The sequence below is a fragment of the Bicyclus anynana genome, chromosome 23 (assembly GCF_947172395.1).
Source record: "Bicyclus anynana chromosome 23, ilBicAnyn1.1, whole genome shotgun sequence".
NCBI lineage: Eukaryota > Metazoa > Arthropoda > Insecta > Lepidoptera > Nymphalidae > Bicyclus > Bicyclus anynana.
Genome location: NC_069105.1, coordinates 335,833 through 354,535, shown reverse-complemented (window position 1 = coordinate 354,535; position 18,703 = coordinate 335,833). Strand labels below are relative to the sequence as shown.

Genomic DNA, 18,703 nt, shown 5'->3' with positions numbered 1-18,703 from the left:
ATTTCCATGTATCGCAATCCAAAGGTTTCGATCGTGACCTTTAAGTCGAACGATACTCGATTGTAATCACGCGGCTCTCTCATGTTTTGTATGCGCAAATGTATGCTAAATTGTAAGTGTTGATTAATTAATTTGCGTATACATGTCTGTTGTTTGAAATGTTTTTAGTATGTCTATACTTCTATGGAATTCTCGTGTGTTTGAGTAATCGCTAATTTCTGTGTGCCCTCGTGGTGTGTTATCGAGTGACATTGCGTATTAGCTATCTTTTGGTCTGATAAAATTCATGCCCTCGAAATGATAGGGAGTCAACGACCGAGCCGGCCGTCGGTAGCGAGCGTCGGTACTCTTGTATCAATATATTAAATTTATTTTTTATCGGAAGATAAACTAAAAGGCCTCATTCGATTCAGATTTCATATATGTTTCCACCAATTACAGGATTGAGTTTTTTTCCAATATTAATTTTGTTTACGAGTGAAGCATATTAATTAAGACTTTTTTATTATAAATTACTTTTATTAATTTAAGAATATTTATGGCTGAAATCTTATACCTACGTTATAATTAAAAGAACAGTGTTTTCCTTACTTATGGTACTTTTAGTTCTAAATTTCACACACTAAAAATTTTACAGTTGTAACACATCACAAATTTCTTTAGTAAAAAGTGTTAAACCTAACATTTTGCGTTCAATTTGGACTGTGAGAGTTATGTTGTAAAGGTTTATATCTATAGCAATGTCTAAATTTTTGGGGACTTCTAGAGGGGAGTCCTAGAAATTATATGTCCAATCTGTTGCAATGTTGATTTTACTACTTACTACTATAAATACATACATTAAGCTAAACGACGTCATTAGACGTCATTTGACAGCCTCCGTGGCGCAGTGGAATGCGCGGTGGATTTACAAGACGGAGGTCCTGGGATCGATCCCCGGCTGGGCACATTGAGATTTTCTTAATTTGTCCAGGTCTGGCTGGTGGGAGGCTTCGGCCGTGGCTAGTTACCACCCTACCGGCAAAGACGTACCGCCAAGCGATTTAGCGTTCCGGTACGATGCCGTGTAAAAACCGACAGGGATATGGATTTTCATCCTCCTCCTAACAAGTTAGCCCGCTTCCATCTTAGACTGCATCATCAGGTGAGATTGTAACTTGTAAAAGAATAAAAAAAAAAAAGATATAAACAATAGATAGACAAAACAAATATTTTTTGAAAGAAAGTGCGCCAATATATTTAATATACCTCTCATCAAAAATGTCTCATCGAAATAGTCGGTCGGCAAGTATTGTTCAGGCGGACTGATTAGATTTTTATGATCAGAAGTATTTGTATGTAGTGGCTTCATCTATACAACTATTTCAATTATCCAATTTCGCGTTGCTTTTATCATGTCATGCTCCTCTCATCTACTGCTGTTCATTTTTCGATACACTCTTTCTATTGTGATTGTTTTCTGAAAAAAATTAAATTAAATTGTTACAATCTCAAGATACCATATCGAAAATCTGAACACAAAAGAGAGGGATTATTGAAAAATTTAAAGCGAGATTTCAATTCTCGTTTGCTTTTCAACCAATTTCAAAAAATATTAGGTTTTTTTGTTGTCATTGTTCATTATCGTGCTCTGTCAGAGTTAAACCGATTTCGATGGTTCTTTTGTGACTTCAAAGCGCACCGTTTAGTTGATTATTGTTCTGTGTAATGTGTTAAATAAACATTGCTTCGAAAATGAGAGGGTAACTCGCAAAAAGGTTTATTTATTACTAGCTGACGCCGGCGGATCTCGTTCCTGTAGAAATACAGATAACCTGTATAGTATTCTTCGATAAATGGACTATCTAACACTGAAAGAATTTTTCAAATCGGACCAGTAGTTCCTAAGATTAGCGGGTTCAAGCAAACTTAACTTGCTTAAGAAGTTTAAATATAATGTGACACTTAATTGCTTCTGAATACCTGCTTTCTTGCATGTCATTTGATTTATTTGTAACATTTATAATTTTGTTAAACTTTTAGGGTTCCGTTAGTCAATCTAACTTAGTTTCGTAATGTACATAATTATTTTTTATTGAGGATATCTATTAATTTTATAATATTGTGCAGCCTAACTTTCACTTATCAAATCTGCCGAAACGATTTTGGTGAAACATGTCTAAAAACCGTGAGAAAATCAGTTAATCCGTCGTAATAAGCTGTCACAGTTATACCTAACACCTCTCTTTTGTAACGAGGGATAAATATATAAATTGATCTAAATGAAAAATGACATTAATAGATACGAATAGTTTAGGTGTTTATATTTATTTCGAAGGGAGCGTATTATGTGATGCCCTCGAGCCTCTTGAATTACGGTCGATGACCTGCAGAGGGTGACTTTAGGAATACGAGGGGGTTGGTAAAGAACATAGGTATGTTAAAATGGGAATGTTTTAACGTGTGCATGTTGGGCTGAGAATTAAATTCTAATTACGTTGCGTTTAGAAGTGTTAATTTTTTTTATTTGATGTCAGGATTTTTGTGGTGTAGGTCAATGATAGTTTTATACTATAGATCGGTTACGTACAAAATCCCCGCAAAAAGTGATCCGAATAGGCTACAACACTGAGCGCATACATGCACAATTTTTGTCTTTAATTCCATTATATATTTATGTATATATAGTTTTTGTAATTCCTGTACACGCAATTTGACATTGTTGACGATATTTAGGTATTATTTGTTGTAAATAACGTTCTTTGTTGACCATAACTGACATTGAGATGTAGAAATTTCCTCTTTTGAGCGCATCATTTTTCATGCGCTAGTAACACATCTAATAGTATTTAACATCATTGGTGTAGGTTAAATTGTATTATTTTCGTCTCGGACCTCAGTAGTTTCACATGTAAAAGCGCAGTTTGAATGTGTTGAAGTGTCAGGTTGAAACAATTTACACGTGACCTTAACTATTTACTATTAGGTTATAAAGGTTCAACAACTCACACTGGTCTCACGAAGTATATCAAAAAATAATTGACCTTCATGGTACGCTCCCACAGATGTGAATCCATCCATACTTAGGTTATTTGTTACGCTCACACGCCTAAACCTATACACTGATTAGAATAATTCTTGCACCAATAGAAAGCTACATTATCAGCGAGTAACGTGAGTTGTACTTTATCGCCGTATTCTTCCTGGAACGGGAACTACGTGGATAAAACCGTGGCGAGTTTGAGCCAAGAATTACTAAAATCTATCGGCGACTTACTAACTAGGTAAGGTTAGGTACTAGGTGGGTGCACACACTATCATGCCGTTTGCCGTCACTTTACTTGAGTCGATTTCATAACCAAGACGCTTCGATTTTATTTGTCCAAATTATTTTTCATGAATCGATATATATATTAAATACTGGCAGACGCCCGCGAATAATTCCCTTCGTCCTGGTGAAATTCAGTTTTTCTCAAATCCCACGGTAACCATGAATTTTTCCGGGATGAAAAGTAGCCTATGTGTTAGTCTTCGTTTTAAATTTCAGCGAAATCGGTTGAGTAGTTACTGCGTTAAGGAGTATCAAACATCCATACAAACTTTGGCGATTAATTGCTAGTTTAGTTGTATCTTGTTTTGTTAAGAATGACTTTTCTGAACAAAACAATACAATGCAGCTACCCGTGCTACAGACCTGCAGTTTTAACTGAACAGTCGAACTGTTCAGTTAAATCCGTGTGTAGTGTCCGTCAGTTTTGACTATACTTACAGTTTTTCTAACAATTTTGATTGATCAGATAAAACTGTAAGTTAAAACTGAAGGTCTGTAGCCCGCATTAGCTAATCTTATACAACAATACAAACAAAACACAATAGTGTTTGTCGGTGCCGACAAAAATAAAATATGATATTCTTATTCTTTAAATTAACATGTCACTCATTTCAACGTAGGTAATTCTATAAAGACTTGCGTCATTCGGCCAGAATGAATTGGGAAAAAATGTTTTTTATGGTCGATACTAGTGATGTGCCCGCGACTTCGTCTGAGAGTAAATCGGTGTATTATTTCACTCCTTTTTAACCATTCTGTATACAATTTTTTTAATATATCTTGGTAGAATGATGGTTGATTACTATTCTATTTTGACGACTTCCGTGGCGCAGTGGTATGTGGGTTCGATCCCCGGCTGGACCGATTGAAGTTTTCTTAATTGGTTCAGGTCTGACTGGTGGGAGGCTTCGGCCGTGGCTAGTTACCACCCTACCAACAAAGACGTACCGCCAAGCAATTTAGCGATCCGGTACGATGTTGTGTAGAAACCGAAAGGTGTGTGGACTGTCATCCTCCTCCTAATAAGTTAGTCCGCTTCCATCTTAGATTGTGTCATCACTTACCATCAGGTGAGATTGCACTCAAGGGCTAACTTGTAAAGAATAAAACAAAAATGGGTGAAATTTCCAAAATTACATTAAAATTTCGTGATGTATGTTGTATGATTTTTATAACTCCGTAACTTGAAAATCACTGGAATTTTCTACAAACTTTAAACCATAGTTTTTACCTATTTCTATTTATTTTTGCGATAAATAGTAGTCCATGACTTGGTCAAAGGTCCAATTAATCTGTATATCAAAATTGCTTCAACAGATAGACCGAAAGACTTACTTTTGCATTTATAATATTAGTATGGATGGATTGACTTTTACAAGTCGACCTCTATGGAACGCGTTACTAAGAAGTCCTTCATACAAAAAGTACTTTTGTACTTTTTGTAGGGATATTGAAGCTCAGGTAAATAAACAAAAACTTAAACTACGTAGGTATTTACGAGTAGGTACGTAATAAAGACTCCCTGGTTGATCCAATGTTTAGTCTATTTGGCTTTTGAATCACGAGTTCGTGAGTTCGAATCCCGGGCTGGATCATGGAATACCTACTGAGTATTTTTTCTTCTAAGATCAGTAAAATTCTCAACCCGAAGTTGGGAAGGTGGTGGTGTTATACTACGATGGTGGCTTTTAATTTAACAATACCACCCGATTTCCGCCAACCCACATTGGAACAGTATGGTGGGCTTAAGCTTCATATCTCCTTTCCCATAAGCAGGAGGGCTTGGCCCATTAATGGACCGTTATTATAGTCTGACTAGCTGAGGCCGCGCGTTTTCACCCGCGTGGTTCCTGTTCCCGTAGGAATACAGGGATAATATATAGCCTAGAGCCTTCCTCGATAAATGGACTATCTAACACTGAAAGAATTTTTCAAATCGGCCCAGTTGTTCCTGAGATTAGCCCGTTCAATCAAACAAACTCTTTAGATTTATAATATTAGTATAGATAATGATGATGTCGTTAAGATACCTACTATATAGGTATATCTTAATTTTGTATTTTAGGTCATATTCATTGTTTGCTGCTGTCGTTTTTGCTTTTCTGTGAATTTTCCAGCATTTATTTTATGTTCTATGTAAAACTAATAATATTGCAAAATATTCTAGTTTCAACTTTATTGACGAAGATAGTCGTGCCTTAATATAGTAGGTACTTAATTAAAATTCATGTTATTTCACGAATAATGTATCTACAATATTCAACTACTTTTAAACAACATTTAATATGAGCGTACTAATAATATTAATTATTAGTACGCTTAATTAGAGCCGTGATAGCCCAGTGGATATGACCTTTGCCTCCGATTCCGGAGGGTGTGGGTTCGAATCTGGTCTGGGGCATGCACCTCCAACTTTTCAGTTGTGTGCATTTCAAGAAATTAAATATCACGTGTCTCAATCGGTGAAGGAAAACCTCGTAAGGAAACCTGCATACAGAGAATTATCTAAATTCTCTGCGTGTGTAAAGTCTACCAATCCGCATTGGGCCAGCGTGGTGGACTATTAGCCTTACCCCTCTCATTCTGAGAGGAGACTCGAGCTCAGCAGTGAGCCGAATATGGGTTGATGACGACGACGACTAATAAAATTGATAGCGGGCAAATAATTTAATACAAACTTGATAAATTCCCCCGAACACGGCTGCCGTTATCAATCAACGCGATTGTTGGCACAAAGGCCGGTAATAGGAAAAAGCTGACAAAATAACCAGATTGATTGCCCATTGTCACGTCATACATTGACGCTTTTGTTACTAACCGCTCTATTAAGGCGCGGTGAATGTCGGCAATGGTGCGATAGCGGTACAATACGATCAATGGCTGACAAAATATTGGTATTGATTGATCATGTTACTTGTACATTGACGGTATCGTTTGCGACTAGTGATACACACGTCAAGTGAAACAGCATGGTGAATGTTGTCACGGTTTATCAATTATATAGTTGGCTAATTGATTGAATTTGACACCATACAGCTTTTTTCATCGGAAATTAATCAATTTAAAATAAAAATGTTGTCTTACAACACAGATGGTTCCGCTGTTTGAACTTTTAGTTAAATTAGTATAATAATTATAATAAAAATGGACTGTAATAAATTATAAAATTTCTAAATCTATTTAAAATCTTTTATTGTAATTAGATGAAAATTCATACAGTTTAAGCTTCCTTACATTAAATGTAACATTTTTTAATATGTGAACTATAAAAATAAACCCACAAATAACAAAGATATTAGTAATTCTGTTTGACCGCCCATACAAATCTAACGATCATTATGTACCTACGACGTCATTAGTTCGTACCATTTTGTATCGGGAGGTTTTCGGGAATCCGCGGCAGCGCCGCAAATCTGACCCTGTAAATCCCTGTAGCTCCGAAAGTAATGATCGCAGATACCCTGTTACTTTTAAAAAACTGATTTACTATTAGTATACTCTTAATTTATATACAATTTAAAAAACTGTCATCATCCCTATTATCAATATCGAATAGACAAAATGTATTGGAAAATATTATTAACTGTCTCGTTTTTAGGGTTCCGAACGTACGTAGTATTTTTAGTAATTAGCATAAGTAATTATGCATTAGTAATTAGCATAATTCTGTGGTTTATGATCACAAGGTCTTGAGTTCGAATTTTGGGTCGGGCTATGAAATACTTTCCTTACTAAGAAGAGTTTTTCAGAGAAAGGCTTATATCGATGATGATTGGAAAATATACTTGCGGCTCATAAGTCAATGTGCAATTGACATTAATCGATTAGAGACTTGACTCGTTACTTCTTAGTCCGCAAAAAGTGCAAGGCTGCCATCTGCAGGGCTTCTTACAAGCGTAATGTAGTTATCGTTGAATGAATGTATTCTAGTATGTATACCTAGTCCACCACTCAAGCATCTAGAAATTGCGATCACCATAATTACCTAACTTTATAATATATTAGCTAGCGTCCCGTGGTTTCATCCGCATAGTTGCCGTTCCCGTGAGAGTACGGGAATAAAATATAGCCTATGACACTCACAAATAACGTGGCTTTCCACTAGTAAAAGAACTTTTTAAATCGGTTCGGTAGATCCAGATATTACTCCATACAATTACCACAAACTTTACCTCTTTATAATATTTAGTTTATAGTTAGTAGACGTCCGCTAAGAACGGATGTTGCAAAAAGGCTGGATTAAGGAAGTCAAGACTAAATTCCACTTCTGATTATTATCGAAGGAAGACTAAATCACACAGGCTGAATATCGGGATATCGTGATATGTCACGACTAGGTTCTACGCTTTGCGTCAGGGATGGATACGTCAAATCACACAAAGTAACACTATCAATCAATACCGTTGACTTACTTCTACAGGTTACAATATTGATAAAGTATAGCGCTGGTACTATCAGACGTAAACCAGGATTAACTATTATGGCAAGGGGTCAGTCACGAGCGAAATCACGGACTTGTAACCGCTAGTAGTAGGGTTAAAGACGTCTTTTACAGTTAACAAATACTCCTCTCCTCCGCTTGTGTTGGCTTCCATTTTAGTAATTACAATGCAATAGCCTCACGATATGGATAACTGACTCACCCAATTCTCTCACTCACTGCTAAACTGAGTAGATCCAACTAAAGCGTTCAACTGAATAAACTTAAGAGCTGCGCTGTGTCCGAGACCGTCAACTGACAGATGTCCACAGATAAACAACTGACAGATACGTTTCTAACAGATATCGCTATCAAATTAGTTACTCTAATTAATGTAAGATGGTGCTATCTATTATTATCTTACTCTTCGACATATATAATCCTACTAATATTATAAACGCGAAAGTTTGTATGGATGTTTGGATGTTTGATGCTCTATAACGCCGCTACTACTGAGAAGTGAATTAGCTGAAATTTGGAATGTAAATAGATTTTACTCTGGATTAACACACAACACACACAGGCTACTTTTTATCCGGAAAAAATCCATGGTTTCCCGAGATTTGCGAAAACTGATGATTTTGATGATATGAATGTTTGTTACTCTTTCACGCCTCAACTACAAAACCGAATTAGCTGTTTGGTATTAAGATATATTATAGCCGGGATTAACACATAGGCTACTTTTTATCCCGGAAAAAATCATGGTTACCGAGGGATTTGTGAAAAACTAAATTCCACGCGGACGAAGTCGCGGGCGTCCGCTAGTATTTTATTATAATAATACCAAACGCACGTGCCGTGTAACATAAAACTCAAAAGTCGTGCTATAATATAAGCGGAACTTGTGTTTTATTCTACGGGTATCCTGTGACACAGATCGTAAACCGGCTGAGCTTGTTCGCTAAACTAATTACAATGCTCGGCTGCTCGCTAAATTACTCCGCTTCAAATTCAAAATTCAAATTCAAAATTCATTTATTTCAAGTAGGCTCAGTTTACAAGCACTTTTGACACGTCAGTTGACTATTTGTAAAGATTCTACCACCGGTTCGGAAGGCAGGTTCTGCTGAGAAGATACCGGCAAGAAACTCAACAGTTGCTCTTTTGAAAAAAGTCATACAGTATTACAATTTACATTTGATAACAATTAAATTACAATTTCTTATAGTTTTATTTCCTGTGTGAAGGTGGAAGCTGATCCAATGGCCTCCAAGCACCTTTGTCGTTAAGGAACTCATCAATAGTGTAGTAACCTCGACTAAGTAAATGTTTTTTAACACATTGCTTAAAGTTGTGCATTGGCAAGTCCATCACAGTCTTGGGGATCTTGTTATAGAAGAGTACACCCAAACCCACAAAAGATTTTTTAACTCTTTGGAGACGATATGCAGAAATAACTAACTTATGCCCGTGTCTAGTAAGACGTGGGTTTAGATCTCCTTTTCGTTTGTACAAATTAATATTTTGTCTTACATAAACTATACTGTTATATATATACTGACAGGCTACTGTTAAAATGCCTATTTCTTTAAACTTTTGACGAAGGGACTCGCGTGATTTTAGTTGATATATTGCTCGAATTGCTCTTTTTTGAAGTACAAATATAGAATGTATATCAGCAGCCTTGCCCCACAACAAAATACCGTAAGACATTACGCTGTGAAAGTACGCAAAATAAACAAGTCTAGCTGTATCAACATCAGTAAACTGTCTTATTTTTCTCACTGCAAAAGCAGCTGAGCTGAGTTTACCTGACAGTTTTTCTATATGAGCACCCCACTGAAGTTTAGAATCCAAGGTCACTCCCAGGAAAACTGTGGAATTCTCTATTTCTAGTGTTTCACCATTGATCATTATAGACTTATCTAATTTTATAACATTTGGTAATGAAAACTCAATACATTTAGTTTTCTTTGCATTTAAAAGTAAGTTGTTAACAGTGAACCAATGCGACACATGCGATATGGCACGGTTTACATCGTCGGAATTATCTTTACTTCTGTCACTCTTAAAAATTAGGGATGTGTCGTCAGCAAACAGTACTATCTCACAGATGCCGCTAACATGGTGTGGTAAATCGTTTATGTACACTAGGAATAGAAAAGGACCCAGAATTGAACCCTGTGGGACGCCCATTGTGTTAGAAAAACCGCGAGACTTTGAATCATTTATGCATACCTTTTGTGTTCTATCACTAAGATAAGAGGCGATGAGATCAAGTGCAACACTTTTTATGCCATAGTGGCTTAACTTAAGTAAAAGAATGTTATGGTCAACACAATCGAATGCTTTGGACAAATCACAAAATACACCAATAGCATTCTTAGCATTTTCCCATGCATCATATATATGTTTTAAAAGTTTAGCACCTGCATCAGTTGTACTGCGACCTTTAGTAAAAGCATACTGTTCAGGGTGAAATAAATTATTTAAATTAAAATGACTTAAAAGTTGATTTAAAATGATTTTTTCAAAAACCTTACTAAGTGTTGGCAGTATTGTAATTGGTCTATAATTATTAACATCAGTTTTGTCACCTGATTTAAAAAGTGGTAACAGTTTGCCATGTTTCATTAGGTTCGGAAAGATACCCAAATCCACGCATTCATTAAAAATAATAGCTAAGTGGGGAGCAATTACATCAATTATATTAGATATTACTTTCACTGACATGCCCCACAGATCTCCGGTTCTTTTTAATTTTAACAAATTGAAAGATTTTTTAATGTCTGATACAGTTATGTGGTGAAATTCAAAAAGAACGTTGCACTCTTTAACATTGCCTCTTAATAGTCTCTGGGCTTCCGTAGCAGACGAATCTAGTGAATCAGTTAACAAGATAGGAACATTCTGGAAAAAATCTTCAAAGGCATTAACAACCTCGATATCAGTGTTTACCTTTTTGTCATTGACAATTAATTCAAAACTGATATCCCGCGGTTTGATTTTTCCTGATTCTCTATTAATTATATTCCAGGTGGTTTGTATCTTGTTCTCAGACTCAATTATTTTCTGTTTGATGTGTAACGATTTCGCAAGAATACAAACACGTTTGAAAATTTTTGAGTAACTTTTGACATAATCTAAATAAGCTTCTCAAATACATCGCTAATAGCTGGAAGCGATTTGAAGTAATATGAACTAAACTTGAAAGTTTCTCCTTTATATTTTTGTAAACATTGGATTTTACAACCTTTATAAAAAAGACGTTAAAAAGCCTTCAAATATGTATAGTATGAAGTTAAATGAAGATCTATTTCCAACGCCCGAAATTGATAATACAACACTGCTCGAAAAAAAGCGACGTGTTTTAAAAACGTTGTCGTGTGAACATGTGCTTGGGAATGCATTTGTTGTATTTGAACGCTTTTTTAACGTCCGGTAAAAAAGCTCTCGTGCGAATGAGGGTTTTTTCATAATGGTAGGAGGGAGGATATGGAGCTCAGATACACTACGCTGCTCTAATGCGGTTTGGCGGGCTTCGGGATATAATGTTTAAACTTGGCAACTCGTTCGTTACACTCCCGATGGTCTGCGCGGGCCGGGGGCGTGTAGCTATGAATGAAAAATGCACGACTGATGCATCTCACTTCCCCGCACGCACGATTTCACACCCGCGAAGTCTTTCCCCCCGTCGCCTGACACTTTCCAGACTATAAACAACAAATGATACATTTCTGTCCTTATAACATTATTATTATTTTTTTTTATTATATAATTTAAAACCAAACCTTTAAAAATTCATCATCATCAGCTTATTTAGGCCTATATAATATAATTATATTGAACAAACGAGGCGCATTTACCATATTTGGGTTCCTAAATATTAATGTTAATAAGTTACAAATCAAAAAGATCCTATATTACACGTGTAACGTTTCTAAATGAACGTTACTCCCATTCAAATAATATAATATTCGCTAAACGAAGATAAGGGAGAGGTTTTAATGGATTGGCATGGGAATCTGCAGTGTAGCTTTCAAACGAATTGCAGGATATGCTAGTTTTATCGATATCGACTGTGTGTTTATCACGCGTGTGGCCGAGGGGTCGACACTATTACACTAATGGCTTCTATGCGAGATGTGTTTGGGTATATCTACTTTGCTGTCTACGTGGTGAAACATACTTATCCTTTTTTTTAAATTATTCTGTACAAGTTAGCCCTCGACTACAATCGATAAAAATCTAATACATGCAGGTAGATTTTATGATGTAGGCATCCGCTAAGAAAGGATTTTGATCAATTCTACCCCCAAAGGGATAAAATAGGAGATGAAAGTTTGTATGAAACTTTGTCATGTTTTAACCGATCGGGCTGAGACTGCATACATAAAACTACTATGACGTAGGCATCCCTTGAGAAATAATTTTGATAAATTCCACTCCTAAGGGGATAAAATAGGGGATGAAAGTTTGTATAAATCTTCTTAGATTTTCGACTGATTGACCTGAAATTAAAGATTGAAGCTACTATGATGCTTTATAAAATGTAAAAAAATAGAAATAGAAGGGTGTGAAATAGGGGTTAAAAGTTTACATCGATTTTCACGCGAACGAAGTCGCGGGCGTCCGCTAGTAATTACTATAATTTTCACAGTGCCCGGCAAGATAATGGCGAGTCTTAGAGGTATAGGTAGTGCTAGATTACAGGTACAATAAGTTACCAAAAAGTTTTTGACGGCCTCCGTGGCGCAGTGGTATGCGCGGTGGATTTACAAGACGGAGGTCCTAGGTTCGATCCCCGGCTGGGCAAATTGAGATTTGCTTAATTTGTCCAGGTCAGACCACCCTACCGGCAAAGACGTGCCGCTTTAGCGTTCCGGTACGATGCCGTGTAGAAACCGAAAGGGGTGTGGATTTTCATCCTCCTCCTAACAAGTTAGCCCGCTTCCATCTTAGACTGCATCATCACTTACCATCAGGTGAGATTGTAGTCAAGGACTAACTTGTAGAGAATAAAAAGAAAAAATAGTAATTACTATAATTTTGACAGTGCCCGGCAAGATCATGACGAGTCTTAGAGAGCTGCCCGAGTATGTGGTATGTGTTAGATTGTAGGTAAAATAAGTTGCCAAAAAGTTCAAGTTTTAGTCGACATATTGCTATATTACTACGATATTGCGGGAATAATCTCGGCGGTCATCTAAAAGTTTAATGGATTACCTGCGGCGGCGTAACGCTGAGTGCACATGTATATTGCACCTGCACAATGTTCTGTCGGACGATATTGTGGCGCACGGATTTAGGTCACATCGCTCCGTTATCGGACAATATGTGACTGGTGAGCGATGACCATTAGTCGTTAGCGATTAGTGCACAGCGTTGCTACTGATGACATGTGACTTGTGTGACTAGTAGAGACATATTCGTTGCGATAACTGTCTTATTGATCAAGTAGATATCTTATTTGACTACGGATAGTAAGAATGAGGATTTGATTTCTTGGTTACTGTCCCTGCTTATTGTTCTATTGGTGAATGATAATGTTGTACAAGAAATTAGGTCACATCGCGCTGTTATCGGACAATATGCGATTAGTGAATGATGACCATTAGAAGCTAGCGATTAGTACATAACACTGCAACATATGTGACTTGTGTAACGAGTAGAGACATACATATTCATTGCGACAACTGTCTTATTGATCCAATAGATATCTTATTTGACTACGGATACAAACTTAGAAGTAGACTTTTTAGTTACTGCCCCTGCTTATTGTTCTATTGGTGAATGGTATTGTAGAACAAGAAATTAATTCACATCGCTCCGTTAACGGACAATATGCCACTGGTGAGCGATGACCATTAGTCGCTGCTAGCGATTAGTACATAACACTGCAACTGGTGACACATGTGACTTGTGTAACGAGTAGATACATACATATTCATTGCGACAACTGTCTTATTGATACAGTAGATATCTTATTTGATTACGGATAGTAAGAATGAGGATTTGACTTCTTGGTTCAATAACCAAGAAGTCAAATCCTCAAGTTGTCCCTGTTGCCCCCGTTTATTGTTCTATTGTGATATTGTGGTACACGGATTTAGGGCACATCCCTCCGTTATCGGACAATATGCGGCTAGTGAGTGATGACCATTAGACGCTAGCGATTAATGTATAACTCTGCAACTGTTACTTGTGTAACTGGTAGGCACATATTAATTGCGACAACTGCCATATTTGGTCTATTGTGTAATTTTGACAAAGGATGATGCGATTTGAGATAAAAAAATAGACTATTGAGTTTTCATTTCGATAAATTAACAGTAGTAGCCGGAAGTTGTTGGTGTTACTAAATGTCATGTAATTTACAAGTCCTTGAGCAAGTAACGTGCATTGCTCGAAAAAAATACTTGAGTTAATTAAAAAATAAAATAATAAGGAAAAGAGATGTAAACAAGATACTTGATTGGAGATATCGCAATAATGTAAAAACCGATGCAAAGCATTATGACTCCACATTACCTATATTATGTTAATTTATGAGAAACTGTCGGATACCTGACCTACCCCTACCCTAAACATATACTGTACTTTATCCCCGTATCGTAATCTTACGGGAACGCGACCTACGCGGATGAAACCGCGGTGCGTCGGCTAGTCGTTACTTATTTTCAGTAATTACAAACACACCTACCTATATACACAAAGATAAAAGCAGCAAAGCGATATGTTTGTGTTTGTTATCTAGTTATTACTAAAACGCGTCCGATGCCACTACGCGCTAGGGTTGTCAAATGAGCTACGAAATTGGGTCGCGAGAATCCGAGACCGCTAATAAGTGTTCAGTATCATATTGACTTGTTAATATTCATGTTGAATAATTACCGTTTAACCGTCGCTTTATGTTCTACCTACTTATGTTATAAATGTGAAATTTTTGAAGCTTGTTACCCAATCACGCAATATCTGACCGGATTTAGATGGAATTTGACTCGCAGATGTTCGTAATCTGGTTTTTTGTATGAGTAATTTTACCATGAAGATATTTGCTGTGGAAACTAGTAAAAAGAATGTAAAATAAGCAATATGTGAAGTATGATTCACATTTTTTGTATTCCATTTTTAATAGTGTAGATTCCTCTTCAATAAAAGGAAACACCTAGTAGAATAGTACAACTAGCAGGAATTGAATTCAAGTTTAAGGAATGCAAAAAAATAACCCTGTTTTCATAAAATAAACAGTAAAGTAGCGAATAAGTTTGTTTTTTTAATATGACAATAGCAGGAATTTAATAATTCAAGACGCCTTTTATTGCAATCCGTTCAAGGAATTCAAAAAAATAACCTTGTTTCCATAAAATAAACAGAATAAAGTAGCGAATAAGTTTGTTTTTGTAATATGACAAAAGTACAACTAGCAGGAATTGAATTCAAGACACCTTTTATTGCGATCCGTGTATGGAATGCAAAAAAATTACCCTGTTTTCATAAAATGAACAGAGTAAAGCAGCGAATAAGTTTGTTTTTGTTTTATGAATTTTGATAGAAAGAACAACGCCGCTACTTTACTCTGTTTATTTTATGAAAACAGAATTATTATTTTACCTTCATAGATATCGAAATCTAGCTCAATAGATACTTGTAGCTACAAAGTTCTCGCCGTCTGTAGGTACGCTTATATATTTTAAATTAAGTAGTACTTTAAATGGCTTTATAAAAATGTCTTGGTTCAAAGTACTTATCCACGTGGACGAAGTCGCGCTTCTTATACTTTCATTTTTGGCTCTTTAAGATACCGGAAAAGTTAAAAATCAATCTACACCAACACTAATTGTGCGCTTACACATCGGTCGATCTAAAAGCGATCATAGGTAGGTACTTGTAATATAAAAAGATTAAAGGCAACCCTAGTCGATATCGTTTATTTGCGTTGGACATTGTTTTGCCCGGTAGGTATTCAACCCGTTTCCTCCTAATGGGTGGTCTAAAGGGCAGGGCACACCAGTGCGTTTACGCTCGCCTCCAAGCACCTCCAAGCATATCTTTTACCGGTCACTAAAGGTCAGACCACACCAATACTATCACGGTTGTCTTCAATATTGTCTTATTCCGATCGCTCTCTCCCTCTATCTCAAAAATCGTTGCTTAGCTACTCACCGACAGATGTTGATTTATAAACATGTTTCTGCTTTGCTAGTCGCTCCGTTAACCGGACTCTAGACGCCCCGTTGATTTTTTGTTTCTCTACAAGTTAACCCTTACCTACAATCTCACCTGATGGTAAGTGATGATGCAATTTAAGATGGAAGCGGGCTAACTTGTTAGGAGTAGGATGAAAATCCTCTCCCAGGAGACTCGTGCTCAGCAGTGAGCCGAATATGGGTTGATGACAAACCGGCAAAGACGTACCGCCAAGCGATTTAGCGTTCCGGTACGATGCCGTGTAGAAACCGAAAGGGGTGTGGATTTTCATCCTCCTCCTAACAAGTTAGCCCGATTCCATCTTAGACTGCATCATCACTTACCGTCAAATGAGATTGTAGTCAAGGGCTAACTTGTAAAGAATAAAAAATAAAAAAAAATGACGGTTTTCGTGATTTAGTCATGATTGACCTTAGACTTGTACGAGAATGCATGGATGATAAATATATATAAAACATATTGTAAGTGTGTTGTTGTGTTGTTGCAGGTACGACAAGTGGGACCGGGGCGGGGGCGGGGGCGGGGGCGGCGGCGGCGCGGGCGGCGCGTGGCCGGCGCGCGAGCACGACGCGCGCGCCGCCGAGCCGCGGGAGGCGCGCGACCGCGAGCGCGAGCGCGACCGCGAGCGCGAGCGGCAGGCGCGCGCGCACCAGATGTCCAACGCGCGCCCCGCCGAGCCCGAGACCTCGTCGCTCTTCCCCGCGCCTTTTAGGGTGAGTACTTGCGTGCTTGAACGTGCTGTGCACTCCATACGTGCAACAAACCACTGCCTACTCTAAGGACTCAATACAAACCTATGTTGGACTATTCCATACAATTACTGTGATGGTGTGCTAACTTGTGCCCTATGTAGTCGCACTTTTAAGGCCAAAATAGGGTACATTAGTCACTGGAAAGCACACCAGAGAACTATACATCCGAGTTCCTTACCCAGATTTGAGGAGTCAGAAGCGTCGTTGTAGCCGAAATCGGCTTTGGGGCATCATCATCATCATCATGTTGGACCACAAAATACAATCATAGTTGGACCCACAGATTAAAGAACAATAGGCATATAGAGCGTACGGAACACGACGGTGACGTGTCGGTGAAATTCAAATTATGAAAAAAGTTATGCGGGGATGTCAAGGAGACGTGTGACGTTTTTATGGGTTTTACAACGCTGCTTGTAAAAACTCATTCTGGATCATCTTTATTCTGTGGTTGGATCAAGAAATGCATTTATTGTTTTCGCTAATTTACAGGCATATTACTGGCACATGAAGTTTTACAAACAATACATACAGGCAATTTGTAGGGTGTGTTACTTACCTTTAAATGATGATAAGATCTGTTAATTGTTCTTTTTTAACAACACAGAACATAGCGAATGTATTTTTAAAATATCTGCATTAAAAAGACCTTATCAATGTTTCGTAACACCAATTAAATATAACCAGTCTTCAATCAAAAATATTCACAATCACTAAAATGAGATAAATTGATTTGGTATTTTTATTATAGACCGAGCCTGCGTTAGCTATACTTGCCTCATTTTAGCAAAGGTTAAAGTTTGTCAGACTATGGCATTTATGTAATCTTACCTTTAAAGTTCTCTATAAAAAATCTTTAACGGTGTTTTTCGAAGGGTTTTTCGGAGGTATGTGGCGCTAACATTCATTTTACAACACAAGTTTCTTAGACATTTTTAATTAATTTTCCTTTAACAATATATAGTTATGGAAAAGACTCCCAAGCACCCTGTATAGGTGTTAATATTATTATTGAATATAAATACTTATGTACTGAATAAATAAACACAACCACTGGAAAAACACCCATACGCTTTGAAAAATGAAATGAAAAAATTAAAAATGATTTTTTCTTTTTTTTTCATGAGGTATATCTAGCTGTCGCAGGCTTCGTATAAACGAATGCAATTTGTATATTTTGCATTGCCGCTTGACCTACAAAAATGTAAAGCAATAAAATTGAAGAGATCGCCAGCGCCGCGTCTGCTAACGAAACCGGATTCTCTGTTTGGCAACAACACCCGCGAAGCGTTATTTAGGCAACAACACAGATTACCAACTAGCGGCCCAGTGTAATTAATTAACGAATAAATCAATTGTTGTGTTGTTATTTGGTAAATTACTCCCAGCACACTGGATGTGCTACAATCATTTGTTGTGCATATGTTGTTGTGCCTTAATAATTGTGTAAATCTTTACTAATACGAGTATCTATACTAATACTATATAGCTGAAGAGTTTGTTTGTTTGTTTGGTTGAACGCGCTATCTCAGGAACTACTGGTACGATTTGAAAAATTCTTTCAGTTTTAGATAGCACATTTATCGAGGCAGGTTATAGGCTATACATTATCCCCGTATTCCTACGGAAACGGGAACCACGCGGGTGAAACCGCGCGGCGTCAGCTAGTTATAACTCATATAAAATTGAAAACTTTTGAAAAACCCGAAGATCATGAATTTTTTAATTACACTCTCGATCAAGTCATCAATATTCTCTATCAGTGCGCTTTCATTTGAGACCCCACTCGAGTATATTTGCAAAAATTCAGTTATTCTTGCCCACTTTCACATTCCACAACTTTTAAACGGATCAACCGATTTTCATCAAACATGTCAAAAGAACACTCGCATATAAGTCACCTTTAGTACAAAAAAACTAAATTGAAATCGCTTCAATAGACTGACAGACAGACAGATACGTCAAACTTACAACACCCCTGTTTTTGCGTCAGGGGTTAATAAAGAG

General features: G+C 37.1%; 1 protein-coding gene across 2 annotated transcripts in view; it reads left to right on the top strand.

The window, feature by feature from the left end:
• LOC112049814 (AF4/FMR2 family member lilli) overlaps positions 1-18,703 on the top strand; it is a 368,668-nt gene that overhangs the window by 167,876 nt on the left and 182,089 nt on the right. For both annotated transcript variants that reach the window (XM_052888787.1, XM_052888786.1), the window contains exon 3: positions 16,432-16,657. In XM_052888787.1, the coding sequence (XP_052744747.1) occupies positions 16,432-16,657 (226 nt within the window). The remainder of the gene's footprint in view (positions 1-16,431; positions 16,658-18,703) is intronic.